The 19,899-nt window shown below is 35.1% G+C and overlaps 1 protein-coding gene across 7 annotated transcripts; it reads right to left on the bottom strand.

The window, feature by feature from the left end:
* Window positions 1-7,406: 7,406 nt before the first annotated feature.
* On the bottom strand, window positions 7,407-18,093 carry LOC113716878 (putative disease resistance protein RGA3). Of its 7 annotated transcripts, none has more exons than XR_011822977.1 (7): window positions 14,426-18,090; window positions 13,103-13,203; window positions 12,498-12,565; window positions 12,032-12,350; window positions 11,787-11,940; window positions 11,186-11,403; window positions 7,407-7,685 (listed from the first exon to the last, which is right to left on the bottom strand). XR_011822977.1 is itself a non-coding variant. In XM_072070571.1 (7 exons), exons 1-2 carry the CDS (start codon window positions 17,967-17,969, stop codon window positions 17,061-17,063), a joined length of 339 nt encoding a protein of 112 aa, XP_071926672.1. In that variant the 5' UTR covers window positions 17,970-18,093; the 3' UTR covers window positions 7,407-7,685; window positions 11,186-11,403; window positions 11,787-12,350; window positions 12,498-12,565; window positions 13,103-13,203; window positions 14,426-17,060. The 7 variants fall into 7 exon arrangements, 1 of the variants encoding a protein (XP_071926672.1); XR_011822979.1 differs by having other exon boundaries at window positions 11,787-12,350; window positions 14,426-14,886; window positions 16,364-18,088; XR_011822982.1 differs by having other exon boundaries at window positions 11,787-12,350; window positions 14,426-14,674; window positions 16,364-18,088.
* Window positions 18,094-19,899: the final 1,806 nt, after the last annotated feature.

Raw genomic sequence — 19,899 nt, 5'->3', positions numbered from 1 at the left:
TTTCAATATTAATTATTGTACTCAGAAATATATTTTTTTCAATATATAAACATCAATAAAAGACTCAATTTCATTTTTCAGATATAGGTCATGTAGTCAGAAACAAAATAAAGCTCTTTTATTTAACAATACAACAAGCTATTAAAGAAATAGCTTTATTTTTTAGGTTAAATACCAAAAAAATTATTGTGATTTACCGAATATTCAAATTAACTTCCTATGATATGGAAATCTATATTTTAGCCCTTTGTGATTTTAACTAAATTAAAACTTGGACAAAAACTATCCAAACTAATAGTTGCATGTGATGTTAGAATTGGCCTTTATAAATAATATGATTAAATACCAAAAAACCCATTGTGATTTGTCAAATGTTTAACTTAACTTCCTATGGTTCGAAAACTTACATTCTAGCCCCATGCGGAAACAATTTCAATAAGTCCTTTAACAACTACATTATTAATTTTCTATGATTTGGAAACTTACATTATAGCCTCTCATAGTAAACAATTTCAATGAGTCCTTTAATGACTACATTCTTCTAGCAAGAGAAATAGCTGTGATATGAATGTTTGAATAGATTAGGAGAAGGCTAATGCAATGAATTCAAGTTAGTTAAAACCACAAGGGATTATAATGTAGGTTTTCGAACTATAGGGGATTAGGTTGAACATTCGACAAATCAAAAGGGGTTAGAATGTAGGTTTCCTAACCATACAGAGTTAAGTTGAATATTCGGCAAATCATAAGGGACTTTTTAGTATTTAACTCTTGTTCTTTTATTACTATTTTTTTGCCTAAATATGAAATTGTTCCTTAAATATACAATTATTGTCATGTGATGATAATATTTTTAGGTTAAAAGTTAAAATGATTTACTATACAATAAGAAAGTAAACAAATATAGTTAAAGGGATATCTGGTTGACAAGTAAAAGTTTGGCCTAGTGGTAAAATCTTTGCTTATTTAGTAGGACGTCCAAGGCTAAAACCTTGACAAAACATATATTCGCACCCAAAAGCAAAGGCCTATCTTTTTTTTTCTCAAACGGTATTCTCCTTGTATATATATAGTGAACTTGATAATACAAGACCTTATTTTTTTCTCAAACGGTATTCTCCTTGTATATATATAGTGAACTTGATAATACAAGATCTTAATTACTAAAATGGACATTTGTCTTATTATCCTCCTGTATACTCTCTTTGAGCCACAGAGGGAAACTTTGTTTCCATATTACATCGAAAACAAGTTTAGTTGCAAATTGTGCCATTTTATGAGCACATCTATTTCCATCTCTATAAATAAAAGAAAAGTACAGTACTGGAACATGCCACTCAATTGTCTTATATCTTCCCTTATGGATTCCAGCCATTCATTTTTTGCATTTTCTAATATGGACATGTGATCTCCATACTTCCCTTCATACTGTCGAGCATTTCTTGCTTTCCAAAGTTGCTAGATAATGTTTGCTATTAAGGTGATGTGATCTTCTCCTCTTGGTCTTTTCCTTGCCTGTAATATACCTTTCCACCACCTCCAGAAGTTTGATCTCCATTGAAGTAACCTGTCCCACTGTATTGGGGCCAGTTTCCATATAGGTTCAGCATTGTTGCAAAAGAAGATCATATGTTCCACTGTTTCTTCCCCTTCCCCACAACATTTGCATAATAGAGAGCTTTTCCCTATTCTTTTGTGTATCAACTCATTCACAGGAATGTTGTTGTGTAGGCATCTCCATATGAAATGTTTGATCTTTGGTTTCATTTTCAATCCCCATAAGCTCTTCCACACCTTTTCCTTATTCTGTGCATAGCTGGTTCCTCCCTCGCCTTGCCTTTCCTTGCTCCTTTTGCTTACCTCCTCTTTTTCTATTGCATATCCTGACTTCACTGTATATATTCCTGACTTTGAGTATTTCCAGTAGACCGTATCCTTCTTGGGAAACAAACTTAGAGGCATCTGTAAGATTTGTGAAGCTTCCTCCTTTGAGAAAGTTTCCTCAATCAGTTCCTTATTCCATTTCCTCTCTTTCATTAAATCTGCCACTGTTTGCAGACTACAAGCTGGGGGTTTCCTGTTGCTATTTTCCCAGTTGGTGATTCCATGATCCATTTGTCCCTCCATATGTTGATAGTAGTCCCATCTCCCACTCTTTTCCATATTCCCTTTTGCAACACCGAGCTAGAACTATATATACTTCTCCATACCCAAGATGCATTCTTTGGAGCTTCCCCTTCCCAGCCTGTTTGCGATATTTTGTACTTCACTCCCAGCACCCTACTCGCTAATAGGTCTAGCTGCATTAGTATCCTCCATAGCTGCTTTGCTAATAGAGCACTGTTAAAGTGCTCTAGGTCCCTAAATCCCAGGCCTCCATTTCCCTTTACCTGTGTGATTTTCTCCCAACTTATCCATTGCATCTTCCTTTCCTCTTCATTTTGGCCTCTCCAGAATTTTGCCATGTGGCCACATATTTCTGCACACAGTCCTTTAGGCAACCTGCAGCATGACATTGTGTAAGTGGGTAATGCCATAATAACCGACTTGAGGAGTACCTCTTTTCCTACATAGCTGAGTAGATTGTGCTTCCATCCTTGCATTTTGGATCTTGCTTTATCAACAATGTAGGTGAAGACTTGCTTCTTTGATCCTGTTATCACTAAGAGGAGTCCCAAGTATTTGCCACTGTTTGCCTCTTTGATGTTGTTCATCTGCTCATAGCTCTGCCTCCTTTGTATAGCAGCAGATTTGTCATAGTTGATGCACTATCCTGAGGCTATTTCATACTTTGCAAGAATCCTTTGCATGGCTCTAGCTTCCTGTGGGTGTGCTTTACAACAATTAAGGAGTCGTCTGCAAAGAATAAATGGGATAAAAGCAGGTCCATTCCTACTCACTTTGAGACCTGTGATCTGCCTATCTTCAATTGCCTTTGCCATGAGACTGGATAATCCTTCCGAACAGAACAAAAAAAGATAAGGGGACAAGGGATCTCCCTGTCTAATACCTCTACTAGGCTTCACATACCCTACCCTCTCCCCATTAAAATTGAAAGAATAGGTCATTGACAACATGCAGTTCATAATCCATCTTACAAATATAGGACAAAAATCCATATTTAGCATCATTCTGCCCACAAATTTCCATTCCACTCGGTCATAAGCCTTTGACATGTCAAGTTTGAGGGTCATAAAAGCAGTATTACCCGTCCTTTTATTTTTTAAAAAATGCATGATTCATGGGCCAAAATGATATTATCCACAATCTATCTACTAGGTACGAAAGCTGAATGAGAATAGCTAATGCATAAGGCGATAACTTTTTTCAGTCTATTGGCCAAAATTTTTGCTATGATTCTATAGAGCGCATTACAAAGACTAATTGGCCTATAGTTTGGTAGAGATATAGGATTATCTACCTTAGGAATGAGGGTTCTACTAGTCTCATTTATGCTCTTCAAAAGATGGCCATTACTCAAAAAGCTTTGAATAGCGGACACCACATCAGTTTTAATAGTATGCCAATATCTTTGAAAAAATAAGGGTGTCATACCATCAGGTCCAGGTGCTTTATTTGGGTGCATGGAGAACACAGCTGCTCTAACCTCATTTTCGTCCACAAGTTGTATCAAATTCTGAATTAGCCTGCTTGTAATTGATACAGGCACCCCTTCTAGCACTTCTTCCATATTTTGTGGCTGAGATATGGTGTACATGTCTTCATAGTACCTGTAAATCTTCTGGATGATTTGTTGGTTATCTGTACACCATTCGCCATTTCCTTTTTGCAAGCTGGTTATTTTATTTCTTTTCCTTCTTGTCTTCATGCAAGTATGAAAGTAAGCTGTATTCTTGTCTCCTTCATTGAGCCATCTGCTCCTTGCCTTTTGTGCCCAGAAGATTTCCTCAGCTTTGTAAGCACTGGGCGACCAAGTTCCTGGGTGAGGTCAAATGAGTTTGAGCAAGTTGTTCTTTATATGGTCAATTAAGGGTCCAGCTAGACCTAGTGGCTGTCCAGATCGTGTAGTTCATTGCTGGGTCGGATCGGGTTTAATAAGGGCACTCCATGCTACTCCTTTTTTGAGAGAGAGTGAGCAATTGAGATGAGCAAATCCTCTAATGGAAAGATCAAGACATCGTGTTACAGTGCAGGTCTGTGACTATGTGAAAATAAAAAAAAAAAGTCATTAATATAGCAACCATTGAAAGTGATGAAAATGATTGAAAATTCCAATAGTCCTTTTTAGGTATTTTTTGTATTTTTTAATCATTTGTTTAATTTGTTTAAGTGTATGTAAAAGGGATTGAACTAAGACTTCTCACTTACATTTCCTCCCTCGAAACATCCAACCTATCACTCTCCCATCTTTTTAGGTACTTTACCTATGATTATAATCTAATTGTCTATTAACTCTTGCCACATTATTCAATGATTAAACTTTTAATGTCATCCAAAGGGTGACAAATTCCTTTTATATATCTAACAGTGAAATTGAACTTACGGTTATAACATCCAAAAGGAACTATAAAACTCCTCGAAAATACTATAATGTAGTTATTAAATCCAACCTGATAAGGAACCCAGTAAAGGGTTTGGGTCACTGGGTCACTGATTCAATCAGTGGATCATTCATTGAACTTGTAAGTATTGATTTAATATTTATAAATATAAAATAGTAATTTTAATACACGTGAAATATCTAATAAAGTGCTTTTAGATACTAATTATTGAATTTTAAAAAAAAGATAATGAATATATAGATATTAATAGAGGATTTAATTTCATTTTATGTAAAAGTAGATACTAATTATTGAATTTAAAAAAAAAGATAATGAATATATAGATATTAATAGAGGATTTAATTTCATTTTACCATACTTTTACATAAATAAATAATATAGTCAAATATAAAACAAAATTGTATCACTTGTTTTAAAAAGGGGAAAAATGCATTATTCATCCCTAATGTTTAAGGTGTTAAAATTTTCGTCCCTAAAGTTTCATGCAAAACATATTTCATCCTTGTAATTTTATAATTTGACTAATTTCATCCTTAAAATTTCACACAAACACATTTCATCCTCATAGTTTAATAGATTTGGCTAATTGAGGACAATTGATGGATTGTCAAGGATTTTAAATAGAATATAGTCACTTGAACATAGCATGCCCATTAGTAAAAAAAAAAAACTGGATCCACAAAGAGTTTAAAAATCTTTTCTTATTTCACTTTCTTGTTTTAGTGCCAAAAAAACCTAAGAAATTTTTAGCCACCATTATTTTCTTCTTAATCACAATCGAACAAGAAGATCTAAAGAAAAAGAAGTGGAAAACAAACAACCTCACTATAGCCAATTGGAAAAAAATGCCGAACAATCCCATTACAACTAATTGGAAAAAATATTATTGTGAAAGAAATAATGGTTTGGATTGTCATTTATTTGCAAAATTTTGTTTTATTGCTATGTATTTTGCACCAACAGTTGCATCATGTACACATTTTTCAATCATCTATTTATCTTTCAATCTATTTGTTTTATCTCAAATACATCATATCATAATGTTAAAAAACAAAGAGATAATCTCCTATAAAAAACACTTGTTATTTTTATAATTTAATCAATAACTGAATTAAGTATGAATAATACAATTACTAATGGGACATGTGATCATATTATGTACAAATTGGTTAACAATCATTTAATTGTCCTCAATTGATAGAAACCAAAAAAAGACTCATAAGTAGTTGTTAATGGAATTAAAGTACAATCTCTCTTGCTTAGGTTACCACTTGTCTAATAAGACAAAGTCAAAACAACAACAAGAGGAGGAGAAGGAGCTTCTCTAGTTATAGAGGCCCTGGAAAAGTCAAAAACCTTCTGTCACTTTGGTTTTTTTACTCTCGGATTATAAACCAACAAGAGGGAGAGGCAGTGGGAGTGACTGGCTGAACTCCGGCTGAGCTTCTCGAGAAACAAGTGGGCTATTTCTTTGCAAAATTGTGCTAAACTTTAGGGGATTATAAACCAACAAGGGGATGAAATGTGTTTTACATAAACTTTAGGGACAAAATTGGTCAAAATTATAAAACTATGAGGATGAAATATATTTGGAACGAAACTTTAGGGATGAAATTGGTTAACACCTTAAATATTGAGGATGAAAAGTGCATTTTTTCCTATTAAAAAATATAACATTATTTTTTCATTATTTTATTTTTGTTTAGAAATAAAGTAATTTTTTAACTATTCAAATATTGTCATTTTGAAAGTTAAAAGGATTAATTGAATAATTAAAAAGGTAAGAAAATGTATTTAAAAACATTTAGTTATCAAATAAATCTAAGGGAGTGGTAAAGTCTTATGTACATTTAAATGATGATCCAATATTCAAATCTTATCAAAAGCCAAAAACAAAGACCCACAATTGTGGAGAGAGAGAGAGAGAGAGAGTCAATTGGAAAATCGAACGATTCCTAGTTCAACTATCGGGTTAAACAGGTTTGTTTGGGTTTGATCGGATTAATTCCTTACCTAATCAAACTAGAGACCTAGTCCAGTCTGATGCCCAAGTCATTGGGTCAAGTCGGGTTTAATAACTTATGGTGTATTATGCAATTTCCCGTCCATTCTACCCGTTAAAAAGTCACATTCGTGTTGCATCAATAAATTTCCAGCTAGAAGCCAGATTAAACATACCGAACATGAATACATGAGATAAAGGATAAGCCATGAAGAATGATTCCTAAGTGTTAATGGTAAGTTGCATGCATCTTGTGCTGTAAAATATTTTGATAGACAATCATCCATACGAAATTTAACGCTTTTTGAATTTCAGAAGAAGTCGAACAGTCTGATTGCTTAAAAGCTACACTGTGCTTGAGCGAAAGGCTGATACGTACTACGTAGTCCATGTACTTGAGCTAAGTATAGAAAAGAAATATGGGATAAGCAGCAAAAAATAACGAATCCGAAGCACTAAGGGTCCGTTTGGTTGGACTGAAATTCTTTTCCCCCTTTTAGATTGTAGCTGGGCCCCAAATGTAATAGTTTAGGTCTCTATTTACTTTATTTGCTTTGTGTGTTTTGCATTCCTGAAAAATCACTTCCTTCCCCATAATTTTCCGATATTTGATTATTAAGTGAAAATACTTTTCAAATTCCTTTTTTCATAATTTTCCAGTGTTTGGTTTGTCAATAAAAATATTTTCTGATATGTTCGTTGATATGTTACAAATATTTTTCTACTCTCAAAACATTTATTTCATTGCAAGTTAATTTTAGTTTCTATCCATTATAATCATATTATCATTTCTATAAAATATATATTTATATTACACCATGAGTTCTTAAATGGAATTATTAATGATACTAATGAATTGGCTGGGAAAGAAGAGTTAAAAATCAAAAGAAAACTAGCTGTATTATATAACCTGCATCACAAGATAATTAGCAATTCTAGCATCCATAATAAGTCTCACAATCATAATACAATTCCAAGAATCCAACCAAATTTGATAATTAGACAATGAAACAGCAGCCTCGCATATTTGATTACAAGAGAAAGGGACTAAACTACCCAACTAATTACTCAAAGTAAAGTTCACACACATGCAATCTCTTTCCTGGCTCTAACAAGGCCAAACACGATGATAGTCATCTTCATATATACAGCATCACCCTCTGCAAAATGTAAAACACAGACGGGTAAGTGACTTTTCATGCAGTAAGTAGTCTTGATAGGAGCTATGCTTCATGCAATCTCTTGCAGATGTTGCAAAATGAATAATCTACTGTACTCCCAAGTGACAATCTTGGGATCAACACTTATCTTTAGCTTCAGCAAGGAATACTGATAAAATAAGAGGTTTTTATCAATCTTCGTGGAAGATTATTACTTGGGCTACACATAATACCGAAATAGGAACAATGGAAGTGAAATCCAGTGGAATTATTGATTCAGAACTTTAAGTGCAATTACAGGTTGTCTGTAATATACCATTTGCAATAACAGTAATTCTAGAAAAAAAGACTTCTTCCCAAACTCCACATGTTTGAACCCAGGATCATATATATCACCACCATCACTGCTTTCTGAGTGCTAGTTCCAATTGGCTCAGCCTCACGAAGACAAATCCAAGTAGCTTTATGCCTTTAACTATCAACTAATGAAATGGTGGTGGAAAGAGAGAATGCAAAATTGGCAGACGTTGTACTGTCAGTAGAAGAATGTTCAGCAATCATGATTGAGAAAACCTCAGCCATCTAAACTTCCCAAGAAGGTAACGACTTTACAAAAGGATAAAGACTTAACTTACTGGATGAGTTTCAAGACTATGACAAAATCTGATGAAATAATCCTAATAATGCTGGACTTGCTTCTTCAACTCTACATAGCATTGAAACTTGGAACTAGATTCACCGACCACATCAGACAGGTGCATGTATACACTCAGACAACCACAAAATTTCAGGACAAATCTACAGAGAGTTTATTCAATTTATGCACGGAATGACATGGAAAACAAACTGGAGAAACAAGGTGGCGATTGTTTACAATTATTGATGGGTTAGTCTGACAGATGCCTACCTATTTGAAGTCTAAAATGATTTTGTCAGCAAACAGTGAACTCATTGCTTCTCTTTTTTCATATCTTCTTTTTCATAAAGCATAGCTCCTATCAAACACAATTTGTGGTCTTACAAACTGTCATAATGGATTTAAGCAGCTAATAGTTGAGTCGTGGAAGACACATGGAATCTTTTTTATAAAAAGTTTACTGCTCTCTGGGATGAACACAAGCAAACTGTTTTCCTCCCTAATCAGATTTTGTCAACTATTTACAAATGGTCTCACCAGATTGTAAGAAAAACACTACCGGCAGTCGAAGAATAAAGTCTCAAAAAACCAGAGAAGAATTCACAAGAGAAGAATAGACAAATGAAATTATACAGAGAAGGCTGCACTTCAAGCTCGCCCAAAAGGAATCCAAGACAGAATTCCTCCATATCCCAATCAGCAACATGAAACACAATCATCACCGGGGCAAATGGGAAGTAAATAATGGCACTTGTTATCAGCGGGTGTTTACCCAAAAGCAGCAAACTCAAGCTAGTTATTGAAATCAATCTAATTCCAACATCAAAAGGGGTACAGGAACTTCAACCGAAAAAGAAAAAGTATCCAATTGTCTTCTAGTGGTACCCCAGTGAAATCTTGTCAGAAATGGTCTCACCAGATTGTAAGAAAAACACTACCCTACCCTACCCGGATTCGGATTCCAAGAATCATAAAACCCCCAAAACTCAGCAGCCAAATTAATTCATTAGCATCAATCAAATCAGATTTAACCCTAATCAGGTAAGAACAAACTAAAACAAAAGCAACCCACAAAATGTCATTCAAATCCAACTTCGAAAGGAAACAGATGAAATTTGTGTGCAATTGTATATACAGACGCAGTGAAGGTGTTTGTGCATGAAGACGAGAAACTGAAAGTTAAAAAAACCTGCCGAATGAAAATGACTTGTGAGTGTATAGATTATGTAGTGGTAGCCGCTGAGATAGTGTCGCCGGAGGAGGTGATCACCACCGAGGACTGACGCCGGAGGAAGCGGGAATGGGGGTTCTTCGGGAATGAAAGGAAAAAAATGAGAGAGAGAGAGAGAGAGAGAGATGCCGGAGTAGTTTACTTGATGAGATGCTGGGAATGAAAGGTATTTTCCCTCAGATTGGTTTGCTGATGTCGAAAATCCTTGTGAGGCTGTGAAAAGAAGGCTGAGGAAAATAACTTCACAATGATAGATAAGGAAATTATTTTCCTCCCATGGATGTAACTTATTTTCTGTCAGAGATTATTTTCTCAAATTAATTGACAACCAAACAATGGAAAATATGGAAAATGTTTTCCAGAAAACCTTTTCCACCCAAACAAACAGACCCTAAGTTGACAAAATTTATCTTGCCTTAAGAAAAACGAGAAACTTTAAGACATTTCAGTTGTTGACTTGTAAAAATATCCCAAAATTTCTTTCGTTAACATTAGTCTTAAACAATCTCAATTCTTGAACATTGAAAGTTTGGAAGAAGTAAACTTATCATTTTATTTGACCACCCAAGGAAAGAATTATATTAAAACCAATGATCTTGAGCATTATGAGCATCCTTCCTAGAAGCCAAAAAAAAAAAAAATCAATCCCCATCTATTTTTTTTAAAAAAATATTTTCATGTAATTGTTCAGTCAACAAACGTAAGCATGAACTTCAGTAAATTTTCTTTTAAAATAATTATGCATATGATTGTAGAACTGCAACTTAACACACATGCTGAATAATATAATACAGGATTTGGGCCTTTGCACGAGTACTAAAATGTTAGTAATACTACATTTTAAGTGTTCCTAGCCAGATAAGATCTCATTGTGACCATGCCCATTTCAGCAAGTCAAAGGGATAACAGAGGCACAATAAAGATTAGATTACAATATTAATTTCAAGTGATACTAATGACCCTTGAATGATCTTTAAAAGAGTAATCCTAAAATAAAAGGTACTTCCAATGATCTTTTTTCCTAGATATATTCCTTATTTCACTTGAGGTGAGAGAATTTAGAATTTCAAAAAGAATTGGGATCCAAAAAAAAAAAAAGAGCAAAAGGAGTATCTACAAATCTCTATGACCATGACTAGTTATTGTGAAAGCAATCCCCACTTATGTGCAACAATTCCCTCCTGACTGAGAAACATACAGAATACAATTGACACTGAAATATTGCAAATCCAACTCATCATTTAGATCATATTGCAGACAAGTTATTGTGGAGGGGAAACTGCAGAGTAAGTGTCAAAATCATTCTAGCAAGCAGTCCCAGTGTATAATCCAAGAAAGTCCCAACTCCAAATAGATTTTTCAAATCTACGAAATATACTCAGGCAGAGTATGTAGCACAGAGTTGAGTGATCTGAAGCATAATTTAAACTGAAGCAGATGATAAACTGATAAATATATGATATGTACAAGAGGCCATGTGAAATCTCCTCAGAGCCTATATCTAAAGATCAGTTAAACAAGGAATGAGACAGCTGTAGACCAGAGTTCCTTAGAATTTGAGCAAATTGTGACAACTTCGTATCCAATTAAAAAATGATCAATCACAAAGTACAAAAAACTTTGAACTCTTACACCACTCAGTGTTGGCGCAGCTGCCCTCATGACATCATCTTCCGTTCAGATAAGAAGATTCACACCCTATAGGGAGTCTTCTGATGGATTGGTAGGAAAGTTACCACTCAAGCATTTCAGATGTGCCAACTTAGAACCCTTCAGACAAATGCTTCTCAATTCGATCGGGCTATATTTCTTTGAAAGGGCTGACAAGCCTCATTTGCAGCATTTGTCATCTAAATGGAGACAAACAAGGCGATAAGGCATTTTGATCATCACTAGGTTAAGAGCAATAATAATTACACTCCAAAAAATGAAAGCAGCTGATTCAGAAGTATATGCATGATTATAAGAGTAAGGACATATGATGACTTAAAAATCCAACCAGGAGTTTTCCCATGTATTGGCTTATCCATCTGTCTGTTCATTACCTTGTAATTTACCTTGTAAACAATGGGATTCACAATTTCATACAAGTTTAAAATAAATGGCAATCATGAAGACCTCTTTGATTCTATTGATTATGAAAATTTGATGAAATCATGAATAAATCAGAAGTGGCGGTGAAAATCAAATAAATTTTCTTGAATCAGTATAACTTCATCACAAAGAGAAGTACCTCATGAGTGAAAATCCCTGTAGCCAGCTAGAATCATCTTTCATGCAGCTTCTGCAAGAGCTCTAAGCCTCAAGAAACTCTATCTGTCCTCCTCATACATTTTCCAGGGACTCACCAATGTGAATGTAGACTCTCAAACTAGACTTAGGATTGCCTTTGACCATATGAAGAAATGACATCAGACAATGAATTGCACAATGAGAATAAACCCATGCAGAAAGCATTGCACTCACACAGACTTGTACCTTAACCCTCTCATTTTGGAATTAAAGCGCAAGAGTCATCCTTTTGAGAGAGCCCAGACAGATCCCCCCAAGTAAAAAAGTTTTCCTACTTTTTCTAGTCCAGCTGCAAATGATGACTTGAACTGGGCCAATTTAAGACCTAAATCTTGGGATCCATATCCTCATTGCATAATCTTAGATAATATAGCAAAGGTTCCTCAAAAGATGCCTTGCCTTAGCTATTCACAGTGTGTCTTGTGAGCAAAAAACAGTAGGCTACCATCAGGCCTTAGTCAACAGCATTTCCAATTCCACGTTACTGATTTTATGCCAAGCCTTGCTGAGTCCAAAGCACAGCAAATATGAATAATGTACAGCATAAAAAGAGTTAGTAAAATTCAATTCTTAGAAGATAATAACATCAATCAATGCTTGATTTTTAAAGGAATGAAATGGTAGAATTAGTTCTTGAGAAGTTAATACTAACATAAGAGTGCAAGTAGCTTAGGTGGAACCCAGCATCTCAAGTTACTGCCACTGGAAAACCTTTTGCACCTGCAATATAGCCCAAGTCAAATTTCATTCAAGGGATCGAGCCATCTTAAACGATGTATCTAGACTTTCGATCTTGTTCAGATCCCTCAAATATTATAAGAAAACTGATTTCAATAGGAATAGTCCTTACATTCTTTTTTTTTTTTTTTTACTTGTTTGTTGTTTTTCTAATTTTAGTTTGTTTGCAAGTACCATCAAGGTATTTGACTTGCCCATTTAAAGGACTTAAGGATTTTTGCAGAGTTCGAAAAAAAACTCCAAGAAATTTGCATGGACAGTCCTTTTCACTAGGAGATTGCCATCCACATGAACTGTATTGCCAATGGGGTAGATCCTTCCCCTCAAAAATTCACTACCTGATTGAAAGATATCTATTACATATTCATGTATAGTTTTAGCGTCAAACATTACCCCTCCTACATCAAAAAATTTGGCCTTCTGCAGGTAGAGTCCATTACCCTGATTTGGTTTAAAGACACAAAATAAGAAATATCTTAAGATAGACTCGAGAAATTTATGCAACCTTGAGATACTAACCATGTAATCTAGCTTTTACATCAACCTCGTAATAGCCCGAAGCTTGGGAGAATAGCTTATGCGTAGAGACTTCATCAGATCTATAGCACTAGAGCAACTGTCTGACAAACCACAGTTGCATTAGGCAATTAACAACATAAAAGAATGTAATCTCGTAGCTAGTAACATAGTTCAACAGACAAGTATAGCCCAGTAGGGGATAAAAACTAACTCCAAAACTAAGGCATGCACAACCTCAGAGTATTATGGTTTGCTAACTATAGAAAAACAAGTAATATCAGCATTCAGCTGCAAGAAGGAAGATGTGAAACTTCATCGTTCAATCACTGCATACCCAGTAAAATTAAAAATACCAGATTGCCTGTTATTTCACCTGGAAGTTCCATTTGGAAGATATATGAAGAAATTGCTTTAGGGTACTACTTGACTGTTCAACCATAAGACAAGCTTGACTATTTGTTGATAATTCTTGATATTTAAGGCACTAATAACTGAAAAAGTTTGAATGAATGGCAACTTTATGGGTGATTTCCCTGTCTATTTTCCACTTTACAGAATACTACAGGGGGTTAAGTGAATAATATTGAACAATAGGAGCATTATGGTGCGGTGAAATGCAAAACCATGGGTAATAGTAATTTCCCTTAGAATATTGAAAGACAAGCCAAGATAGTCTTGATTGCTAACAAGTTCTAGTACTTTGTTTTAGCTAAAAGCGATTTACTTGCCTAGAAGTTTCGCTCCTGGATACAATCCAGAACTGAATTTAAAATTTAAAAAAAATCAGAGTAGGAAAAACAAAAGTCCAGAACTGAATTTAAAGATGTCCTGGATATAAACCAGGACTGGATATGCAATATATCTACTAAGTGCATAAGCAGGGAAGAAAGAAAACAAGATGAGCAAAATTGAAGAAACTTCATGTTGCTCAGAAAAATTGAACTTTCAAAAATTTCAGCTGCAATTCACAACATAGCCATAATTTATAAATCACATCATTATTTAAGTGATGAAAAAGGAAACACGAAAACGTATCCTGCAAAAACTACATCTGATCTCCCAAAATCTCAGTTCTTGGGCAGCCACAAGTAAACGTAGGAGGGAAAAGAGTTATTTGGCAGAGCAGGACACCATGTAAAGTCCACAAATGAATAGTCATCCGGAAAAATAAAATATTAATCTCTCTCTCTCACACATACAATTGTTTAGCAGCTAGCAAGATCTTTTGCAGCAATTGTTTAGCAGAAAGAGTTTGAGGAGAAAATGGTGAAAGAAACTTATATAAATAGAGAAATTCAGAGGATCTTTAACTGGGAAATTTACATTATCATGAACTTTACATAGAGACTCCTTCAATTTGCTAGTGATTTCAGGAATATGGGAGATCTTGGACCACTCAGAATTGGGGTCGTTGCTGCTGCAGCTGCTCTCTGGATTGCATCTTTCCTGTAGAAGGTGACAACCTTCAATCGGCAGCCATCTTTGTTTGGTGAGACTTCTCATTGATTGGTTGGAAGGTAAACTCTCTAGCCTTTCACAATAGTCGAGCCCGACTTGTACAAGTCACGAAACCTTCCCAAACCAATCAGGCAATGATTTTACTGCAAAAACTTCTAAATCAAGAATTTCAAAGGAGGACATGTGCTGAAGTTTTCATACAAACTTAAATGCCAAAGGGAGGGCAAGTGGTGGTGTGGTCGGCTAGGAACGAATGCAGATCCATGATTTCTGAGAAGGGTCCAATTTCCAACCCTCTTAACCTTGTAAGAAAACCAAGATTCCCTCTGGGGGAAATTAATTCATTTGTCACATTGACGTATGTGTTGGAGAAATATGGGAATTACAAGTGTATGAACCTACTGCAAAGTTATTACAAGAATAATATCAACAACTTGACTAAACTAATTTTTGGGAAGTTCAAGAGAATTTTCAAGTCTTGCTAATCGGGTTGAGATGGTAAATTACCTCTTAGATACAATGGAAACAAAAACTAGCCTATAGCAAGTTTAAGTTTAGTTTTCACAAGAGAAGGATGTAAGAAGTTGGTTTTGCAAATCTAAAATAACTTAAGCACAAGTTGCCACAAGAGAGGTTAAACTACCTCTATTTATAGGCAATACAAGAGTTAAAGTACATGAATCTCATTTAATGTCCATTTATGAATATAGTACACCAATATATGAACTAATAAATTTGAGAAGATACAACAATATATCTTCACTTAATGTCTATTCATGAATTTAGTACTTTAAATACATTAATTGAGTAGTTTGATGAACTAATGAACATGAGAAGATACATCAGTGTGAAGATGTATTTTCACTTAATATCTATTTATGAATTTAGTACACCAAGTACATGAATTAAGTGGTTCCATAAATGAACTAATAAACTTGAGAAGATACATCAAAATACCAATTAACTTTATAGGAAATTCATGAATCAAACTCCTAGACATGATAAGAAAAATCATGTCACAAGTCTAGATCAATTTCCGTACTACAAACTAATTTCCAATAGTATGTCTAGAATAGAGAAGGAAAGTGTTCGGTCTAAATCTACTGGAAAGGATATAAAATTCGAGCACCAAAATACGGAAATTTCCTCCCTTTTTACTAAGAAGATTCGTGAATTAATAGTGACCTAAGACCAACCAAATACGGAAATCTTAAGAATACGGATCTTGAGAATACGGAAATCTACGGAATAACACTGGTCTCTAGTATATTCTCAAATACGGAAATCTACTGGTCTCTAGTGACCTAAGAGTCTAAGACCAACCAGATCTTGAGAATTAATATTGTCAACATTACTATATGATTGGTCCAACTCGGGTACTATTTGGCAATTTTGGATTTGAACACGAGAGCTGAAATCCAACAACTGTTCCAAATCATGGCAATTGTACAACTTGAAAAATGCAATATTCGGATTGTTTTGGAATAACACATTTGATAGCTTGGTGAGCTCTTTGACATTCCAAATTGACAGACTGGTAAAAGCGCTGACTCGACTGCAAATATTTGCTATTATGGTTGATCCATGATTGATGTCCTTGGCATGAAATTCCTTGAGAATCAGAAAATGACTTGGAGCAATGGCTAATTGCGTACAATTCTTAATCTCTAACTTCTCAAGAACAGGAAATACCATCATCTTTTTCATCATGAAATGCTGCTTCCATCCATTCCATTAGATTCAAAATGTTTGACAAAATGAGATGCTCAAGTGCTTGCAGACAAGAATAATGTCGTAACGTACCTGAAACTCTCATGCAAAGGAAATGGTATTTCTTCGTCACTTTTCTCCGTTGCAAGATACCGAATAGAAAGGGTCTCGTCGTAATACGTTCTAGTTCCTTTCAACCTTAAGGGTTTATAATTGAAGATGGATAATGCCAAATCATACACAAGATCATGCACTTTGCAATTCAAGACATTCCTTTACTCATCCTTCACAGCATCTTGCAACAAGTTAGTATCCAACAAAATCGAAAAAAACATTTCTCCAACTTCCTCCATCTCCATGTTGTTTCTTGGATTTGAATGAAGAAATCTTTCTGCTGCCCAAAGTTAGAAGTAGCTGACTCCTATTTATTTCAATGTCTTTGGGAAAAATTGAACAATACGCAAAGCAGTTTTTCAGCGATGGAGATGGAAGATGATGAACACTCAACTTTTCATCTCCACCTAAATTTTGAAGGCCAGTCTCCAAAATTGAAAGCCTTTCACACTTCCCTTGTTGCGCAATATGCCGCCGGGTACACTTGCAGCTAATGGTACACCTTGGTATTTTTTTGCAATCCCGTATCCTATGTCTTGCATTCCATCCGGCACTTTCCCAGCACCAAATGCATTTTCTTTGAGAATGAGCCAGCATTCATCATCTGGCAATTTTTTCAAAGAACATGGAGGAGAAGAAATTCTTGTCATGGCTGCCACTTGTTGGTGACGGGTGGTCATAAGAATGGAATTCCCCTTGGATGAGCTGATACCTTTCAAAGACCCAAGAAAATCATTCCATAGTGTGGCTTGCTCATTCCACACATCATCAAGAACCAGTAGATACTTTTTGCCATCCAATAATTCTTTTAGCAGCTTGACTCTGGACTTTTTATTCTCAGCTTCGGGTTTTTAGACTTGCAATGATTCTATAATCGAACTAAAAAGCCTATTGACATCAAAATCTTTTGATACGTATGCCCATTTTCTCTTGTCAAAATATGATTTTCAATCTTTAGATCATTAAAAGCTTTTTTAGCCAAGGTGGTCTTTCCAATCCCGCCCATGCCAACTATAGGAAGAACCAGGACTATTTCATTTTTAATCGCAGCAGTCAACCCTGTCACTATTATCGAGAGGTCATCATCTCTTCCAACAAAGCTTGAATCAATAGTAACAGAGTTAGTCTCTCTGTTCTTCATTAATCCTCCATTTTGTGACTGGAGGCCAAAGCCCTTTGCTTCTTCATTAATTCTTTTCAATTTCATAGTGACTGTTCGAATTCTATTTGCCATTTTGAAACGAAATCTGATGGGATTGAAGAGTGAGAAGGAGAAGTATACCTTCCTCTTCACCTGTTTCTGAATCTCAACTTTGCGCAGAATCATTTCATAATTGAGATCATCCAACAAATTATCAGCATCAAAAGCCACGTCTTCAAGTTCCTTCAACCAAAGCTTCGCGTACTCGAGGGTGACTTGCTTTTGCTCTGCATCATGAAAAACAGCTTGGATCTTGGTAAGTGTTTTCTTCAGCTTCGGCAAATCTTTCTTAAAGGCTAAAGAAAGGCTAATCTGCTGGGAAGCCAAGGTTATTGCTTTCCCCTCTAGAAACTGTATAGTGGCACCAAGAAATGCATCCGCCATTGGGTCTTCCTTTGCAAAGACGGAGAGTGCGTGAGAAAGATTTCTCTCCGGTGGAAGAGATTTGTTGCAAGGTTGGTACTACTACTGATGAATGGCAATTGTTTTGAGCAATGGCGGTGGGGTCAATGCTTTTTCGATCCCACGTGCTTACACGCAATTGTGTTAATTCAAAATATGACATTTGTGAGATATTAAAATTCTTTGTAAAATTTTGATCATGAGCTTTAGAATAGAATAATTCTTTTTTTTTTTCAATTCCTTTAATCAATTTTTGTAAAAACAATTCTAAATTTGGAACTCTTATACAGCCCATAATACTCATGGTGCATTTGATAAAACTAAAATCTAAAATCTAAAGTTTTTCATATAGTTTTTAAAAAATAATCTCAAAAATAACTAATTCAAACGGGGTTATATTTGAAAAACGAAATGCTATAGTGCTGTTTTTAAAAAACAACCCTACCCTTAGTATTTTAGTCAAATCTGCTTTTCCTTTTTTTAAGGGTTCAAGTTTGACGTTTCCAATTCAAACTTTAGCCGGAGTGAGTTTGTCGGGAGCAGGACGAAGAGAGAAATGGGTTAATCACATACTTCAAGTTTAACTAATTTGGCACTTTATCCCCTAACATACTTTTTCACTTTATCTCATAAAACCGTGAGTCAACTCCAACATTGTGTAATGAAAATGTCAAAAAGATATTTATACCCAAAAGGATTAATTCCAATAAATCCCTTTAAGGTACAGCATGTTTCACATTTTACCATCTAATATTATTTTTCTCTTAATTTGTTTGTTTGTTTCTAAAACCACTCAAGACAGATAATATTTAAAAAATCAGTATCCCTAACATAATAATAAAAATTATTGTATATTTATGAATATAGGTCTTATTAAATTTTATCTCCATATTTACAGGTTTTTAGATAGACGTAAAATATCTTGCTCATTTTACATATATAAGGGAAAAATAAAAATTATTAGTGAAATAATAAACAATAAAAATATTATTAAAGGTCTATAGATTGGGTTTGTTTGGACTGAAGATTAGGGAAAATGGTCACTTTAGTCCCTATACTTTCATACTTGTGTCGATTTTGTCCCTTTATTTTATTCTTGGTCAATTAGATACCTTAACTTCATATGCAAGTCCAATTGAGGCCCTTCGCGGCGGCACCACCAGAAAATGTCAAGCAGGAGTGAAATTGACCACATAGAGAGGGCTACTTTTGGAATATCACTTATGGGGATTTAATAAAGCCAACTAATTCATACGGTAACAAAACTAAAATAAAAGTGAGGAGCTTTCACTGTTCAAAGTTTCTCCCCCACCTAATTCGCCATCGACCACCACCGCTTTTCAAAATGTAGACACGCGTAACTATGGTATCAAAATCCTTCCCATTAGGCCAAAAAATATCCTGCCCTCTCTGGGGTTTGAGCTATTCAAAGTTTCCCCCACTTACCACCACTCTTCCCAGCATCATAAAGAGATTCAAACCCAAGTAAAAGAAAAAAGAAACAAAAAATGGACAAGTTGGAGAAACTAAAAATGGCTTCATCCTCGTTCGGCGAGAGATTAAAAATTGGCGGAGCCCAAATGAGCCGAATCATAAGCTTAAAGATGAAGGAAATTCTCCAAGCCCCAACTCCCAAATCTAAGATAGTAGATGAGGCTGCCTTGGAGACAATGGAAGAACCTAACTTGGAGACGAGATTGCATGTTACTACTATGTTTTTTTGCATATTCTTTTGGGTGTTTTCTACCCCCGGGATGTGAAAATTTCTACCTTATGAATTAGTTGGCTTTATTAAAGCCCCATAAGTGATATTCTGAAAGTAGCCCAACAGTCAATTCACTCCTGGTTGACATTTCCTGGTGGCGCCACCACGAAGGGCCTCAATTAGACTTGCATCTTAAGTTAAGGTATC

The sequence above is a fragment of the Coffea arabica genome, chromosome 11c, assembly GCF_036785885.1.
Source record: "Coffea arabica cultivar ET-39 chromosome 11c, Coffea Arabica ET-39 HiFi, whole genome shotgun sequence".
Lineage (NCBI taxonomy): Eukaryota > Viridiplantae > Streptophyta > Magnoliopsida > Gentianales > Rubiaceae > Coffea > Coffea arabica.
Note: the sequence above shows the minus strand (reverse complement) of the source record. Positions and strands in the feature narration are given on the sequence as shown.